Consider the following 6,000-nt stretch of genomic DNA (forward strand, 5'->3'; position numbering starts at 1 on the left):
ACCCCTCAGGCTTTATCCAAATTCTTCCTTCTCCAGGCCTCCAGGGTCCAGCACAGGGCTGTTCTAGCTGCTTCACTAGTTCCTGGATTATTTTCTCTCTTTAGGAACCTCAGCTTCCCTTTATTCCTAGAGGGTGGTCCCTGGGGCCCCAGGAAGTAGGGACATTTCTGATGTGCATGACTTTGGGGGGGCCTGTGTGAATGCTGGGGGTTTGCCTGAGACCCAAATATTTAGGAGTGAAGTCTTTGTTTGGAGAGACTCTTAAAAATTAAGCCCCTGCCCCTGCCTGACAGATGGGCAACAGAGGCGTTGGTGGGGAATGAGGAGAGGACTTGCCCAGAGTTGCACAGTGAGGAGCAGAAACAGGATTGTGGGGTTGGGGGCTGGGCATTGAGCTCCTGACTGTTCCTGGACCCCTCTGTGGCAGTGTCAGGGAGGTAGTGTCTGGGGGTCTCTGTCCTGGCAGCCCCTCCCTGCGGGGTCCCACCCTCGCCTCCCCTGCTCCATCTGTGTGTTCCCCAAAGGGCCAGAGGGAGGGGTGGTGACTGCCTCTGTGGCGGGCTGACCTCCACTTGGCTTCACTGGGAGCAAAGAAGGATTTGAGGCAATGTGTCCCCCTGACACCTGTGTTTGTCCTGTGCCTGCTGGTGAGCAGGGCACAGGGTCCAAATGGTGTCCACAGCTGGGACCTGTGAACTCCATGGTCGGCTGACTTAATGGATGGATTAATGGATGGATGGGTAGGTGGAGGGGTGGGTGGATGGGTGGGTGGAGGTTTAATGGAGGCAGAGACAGCTGGATGGGTAGATGCACGGATGCATGAATGGATAGGTAATTTCCCCCAGGCAGCAGGGCCAAACTTCCCAGCCAGAGCAGTTGTTCCTGCAAACGATCCCCATCCCACCCACTTGTTGTGACTCCAAGACCTGGGATATGTGAGGTTTTGAACAGCTATTCTGTGAGCAGAGGGGAGGAAGAAGCTGCCATGCTCTCAGCTCAGTGAGGAGGGGCTGGCACAGCCTCTCACCACTGCTCCTGTCGCAGGCTGTCCAGGCCTGCTCAGGCATGCTTTTGTTACCAGATGAGGAATATCTGGTCTAATGATGGCCCCTCTTCCCAGGCAAGGATGCTCAGTCTGGTGTCCTGGCTGCCATTCCAACCCCAGTGGCACAGACTTGCTGTTCCCAGCTGGACAGGCCCTTAGGGGCCATAGCCAGGAGATCAGCCAGCTTCCCCAGGGAACTTCCCAAGCATGAGTAGCCCACTCCTCCCAGAGCAGCCCTGTGGGATGCTCCCAGAGTCACAGGACTTTCATCTCCCAGAGCTGAGACTCCTTCCCTGTGACTCCCCTGGCCTCAGTGTTGACTTGGCCCAGTGGCTCAGGTGGACTGTGGGCTGGGCTGCAGGGTTCCGGCAAGTCGAATCTCCCTGGCTCTGTGGCTGCTCCTTCTTCCACACTCTCGAACCTCTCCCACCCTGACCTCTGACTCCCAGGTCTGTCTGTCAGTATCCCTGAGAAGCATGGCCCCTGGATTGCCCGGATGGGGCTGCTTCTGGTCCAGACTGACTGTGCCAGAAAGGAGGGCTGGCCTGGAGTTCCGATTCTGCAGGGACAGATGGGCCCTCCCTGCTGGCTGTGGCGCCTTTCCTCAAGTATTTATTAATTCTCAAGATAAATAGTCATTGAGTGGCTCCCTTGTGCCAGGGTGACAGTGGAAACCAAAATAGACATGATCCTGTCCAGGAACACCAACAAGCTAGCACTAGTAACTCAGCGCAATGAGTGCTCCAGAAGAGTGGGTAGCGGGCCCTGGGAGCTCGGGAGGGAAGGATGCTACCTAACCCAGCCTGGCATCAGGGAAGGCTTCCTGGAGGAAGAGTCATGCAGACACTGATGGGAAGAGTGTTCCAGACAGAGGGAATGACAAGGATGGATGAGTCCTGTCCCCCGAGGCAGTAAAGTTGGGCCTCCTGTCTCTCCCCCAGCTCTGAGAGCTGGGTCCTGAAATTTCCCCTGTGACATGGGATCCCTGAGACACCTGGATGCTTGAATACCTGTCTTGGAGAGCAAAGACTGGGAGGCATGAGAGAGTTTGGCTCGTTCAGGGAACTGACACAGTTCGCTGAACCGTGTTGTGTGAGAGGGCTGTGAGGAGACATGAGGTGGGGCCCTGACCGTGGGGGCCGATCCTGAGAACGCAGGGTGTTGGGTGGGTGGAGGGCAATGAAGAGGTTGCTCAGTCTGCAGGGTGGAAAACAGATCCTGCCATTCCTTCTCCCGCTTCCTATCTTGGTCCTCCTGGACAGACGGCAAACAGACAGCAGACAGACCGACCCGTGGGTGCCAGTGGCCTTTATTGGAAGCATTGCAGTCTGGGCGAGGAGGAGCTGTGCTCCTGCCCCTCACCTCCTCACTCTCACTCGCACTCACACTGACAACCCAGCTGGGTCAGGTCTGGTGCAGGGGAGCTGGAGGCCTGATAGCTCCTTCTGGTCCTGGCTTCCCCGGGGTCACAGTGATTCACATCCCTTCACTCAGACACAGGGCCTCCTCCGGGACTGTCATGGGCTAACTGCTGTGGCGCTTGCTCTGGAGGAGGAAGGAGAGACAAGGTCATGGGCTGGGGTCTTGGGCAGGGGCTCAAGGGAGGAGGCAGGACTGGGGAGGGTCAGGCTTGCCTTTACAGAGTTCTTCTGCAGTCTCCGGATGATGCGCTCCACCCAGGGCTGGTCTAGGGGGGCACAGAGCTGGCGACCTCTCACTGTGGTGAACCTGGAGTCAGGTCAGAGAGAATGGAGCTGTGGAACCCAGCTTCCTGGCAGGCCCTGGAGTGAGGGGCAAGGCTGGGGACCACATCTGGCAACCTGTTTCAGGGTCTTCATTAGAGGGATTGGGTTGGCAAGGAGAAGAGAGAGAAGATGTGGGTGGGTATCACCAGGGGCTGATGGGGGAGATGAGGTTAGACACAGTCCTCTCCACAACTCACACAATGGCAGGCACTCTGCAGCCATCCTTGAGGAGGAGGTAGCGAAAGGCTCGCACGATGTTCCCAGGGATGGGGCGCTGGTTCACAGTCAGGCAGCAGTCTTCAGCATCGTTGGCACCACCCAGAGCTGGGAAAGAAAGTAGTGTCAGGGCACGGGGACCCTGAGGAGGGGAAGCCAGGCCCCTAGCTGGGATTAAGGACGCCTGTGTGTGTGTGGAGGCAGCTAGATGATATTCAGCCAGCATGCACCTCTAGGGCCCTATTTGTTTCTAAACATATTGAGGTACTTCTAAGCTGTTGGGTAAACAACCTCTTCCCTGAGCCCCACGATGCCTTCCTGCTGCCCTGATCACCCCAACTTCTCTCCCAGGACCTCTCAACTTCTCCACAAAGGAAGAGTTAAGAGTTAATGTTCCCGTTGTTGGTGGGGGGCTGGTGGCAGTGGGGGTGGGGAATGGGGTGGAGGTGGAGTTGCTGGAGGCTGGTGTTAGAGGACTCATGAATTGCTAGATCCCTTGACTATTAGCCCTGCCTCAGTGTCTCCCATTCTCCCCACCTCAAGCAAATATATACTGTTCTCTCCTTCTGCCCGGAAAACTGAGGCAGCAGGAAGTAGAGTCTGCAGAGAGAGGGGCAGCCATACGCCCTGGGATACACCAAGAGGCAGACGCACATTGGAATTGAGGGGCCCGGATACACCCACACTCACAGGCACACATACAAGGCACAAGGTACTCCCGGGTTCACTGAAACACGCAGCCCGAACTCACAGTGTCCATAATGTTCAGCACCAAGCCATCTGAGATCCAGACATCCCCCCAGGCCCCTACCCTAAGCCCCACTCAGCCTTACCAGGGGAGGTCCAGAGAGTCAGCAGGCTGAGGCCCAGTAGCACAGCTGCGTAGGGTGCCGTGGAGGCTGCACAGAGGCAGATGGACAGCGAGTGTGTGAGTGTGAGCAAATCTCTGGGCGTGTGCAGGAGTGTGTGCGAGGCTGAGACTTGGCTGGGAGCGGGAGGGAGCAACGGGAAGCACACAGGCGTCCTTTTGGGGGATGAGGGTGTCTGGGAATGTGCGAGTCAGACCCTGTGTGAGGCTGCAACTGCCTCCTATTTATGGCCCAGAACTTTCACTTTCTCTGCTCAGAAATCCCCTGTGTGTCCATTCCCCTTTGGATTCCCCTTTGGCCGCCTCTTTCTGAGGGAACCTGACACTGCTCTCCCTCTTCCCCCCTCAGCAGCTCCCCCCTCTTCTGCTTTCCTTGGCTTCAGCTCTGAGAACCTAAGCAGACTGCATCTGGCCAAGAGAAGGGGACCTTGTGCTGTCGGTTCCAGAGAGAGGGTCTGCACTGTCACCTCATTGGTGGCATTTGCATCATCAACCACAGAGCTGCCCTTCAGAAATGGTGGTCAGGACTGGGGGGCCAGAGTGAGGAGTTGTGCCACTTTCCCTAGGTTTATCCTTCCTTCGTACTCTCTTCTCTGTGGTTCTCTTCTCTCCAGTGTGGGTGGTGGTGAAGAAGGCTCCCTGGTGCCCTCGGAACAACCATGGAGCCTGGGGTAGCCTCCCCAGATCATTACAGTGCCTGCCCATCCATCATCTGGGAACCAGGGACAAGCTTGGCTGAAAGAGGTTACTTGGAAGTAAGCTCAGCATCTCATCCCACATCTCAGGCCTCTGGGATTCAACCTTCTGGCCCAGCGAGAACTGCCCCTTTTTCTATTTGCCATTTTCATATGTCCAGCACCTGGGTCTACAGAACAGCTGGAGGGAGCCTGGCCTAGAATAGCCCCCTTCATCTTTCTCTTCCTGTGGATCCTGGGAACCAAGAGGGGGTTTCTAAGGAGAGGGGCTGGCCTGCTCTTATTCAGACAAATCCCCAAATTTCAAGGAATTGACAGATGGGGGAGGGTGATTTCCCATCCTTATGGGAAAGACCAGAGATAGACCCGAAGAGAAGGCCTCAGAAGAGAAGTTAATACGTGGGACACCCACTCAACAATCCCCACCCAAGCTCTGGACCCTCTTCTGGATGGGGGATGTTTCCTTTGTAAGTTTGCTGACTTTTTCCTTTCCGTCCATTCATAATAATAGTTGTAATGGTATTTCTGATTATTTACTATGTGCTGGACTCTGGTCAAGGACTTGACCACCATTACCTTGCTTAACTTTCCCAACCAAACTAGGAAGTCATTTTTATTAGTATCGTATCATTCTCTGTTTACCCATAAGGCATGAGGCTCAGAGGACAAGGTCCCTCTGCAGGTGTCTTGCACTCAGCTGTCTTTGCTCTCAGGTTTACACACTTGACTACTGTCCCCACTGCCTGTCTGCCAACTGTGCGTTGACATAGACTGTACAGAGGAGTGAGACTCTACAGACGGCATGCCCAGGTTGGGATTCAGATTCCGCCACTCACTAGCTGTGCGGCCATGTGTCAGTTATCCAGTGTCCCTGTCTTAGTGTCCGTATCTGTAACATAGGAATGGTAATAGAGGTACTTCTTAGGAGTAAATGAGGTAATCTAAGTAAAGCCCTTTGTTCAGAGGCTGGCACATAATTAACCATCATTAAATATTAACCATTAGTATTACTCTATCCTTCCGTTGAGATACATGCCAGTTCATCCATTTTTCCATTGATCTATGCTTCTCTGCTTATGGCGGTTCTGTTTATTCTCTGTTACCCCACCCACCTCCATTCTCCACTCTTCTCTGCCCTGCTCTGTTCTCTGGAAGGCTGACCTCTACAGACTGCATTACTTGCCCTTTAGCTTCTGTTTGGGTTTGGCCCAGGGCAGGCAGCAGCAGCAGCAGCAGCAGATCAGTGGATGGTAGGAGAGAGAGGTTGGAGTATTAACTCCCTAAATCTTCATCTTGTAGCTCTGACAGTGAATTGTTTCTCTCTGGCAGTTCTCAAAGAGTGTTCTTTGGACAGCAGCCTCAGCATCACCTGGGAGCTTAGTAGGAATGCAAGTTCTCAGGTCCTACTCCAGACCTGCTGGAGTAAGCTGT

General features: G+C 54.7%; 1 protein-coding gene across 1 annotated transcript; it reads right to left on the reverse strand.

The window, feature by feature from the left end:
- Positions 1–2,338: 2,338 nt before the first annotated feature.
- LOC139078605 (C-C motif chemokine 19-like) lies at positions 2,339–4,065 on the reverse strand (the record flags this gene model as incomplete). Its single annotated transcript, XM_070590204.1, has 4 exons — positions 2,339–2,590; positions 2,680–2,773; positions 2,988–3,114; positions 3,840–4,065. Coding segments are annotated over 4 exons (468 nt in total), but the record flags the coding sequence as incomplete, so codon positions are not given.
- Positions 4,066–6,000: the final 1,935 nt, after the last annotated feature.

This window comes from Equus przewalskii, chromosome 22 (genome assembly GCF_037783145.1).
Source record: "Equus przewalskii isolate Varuska chromosome 22, EquPr2, whole genome shotgun sequence".
Lineage (NCBI taxonomy): Eukaryota > Metazoa > Chordata > Mammalia > Perissodactyla > Equidae > Equus > Equus przewalskii.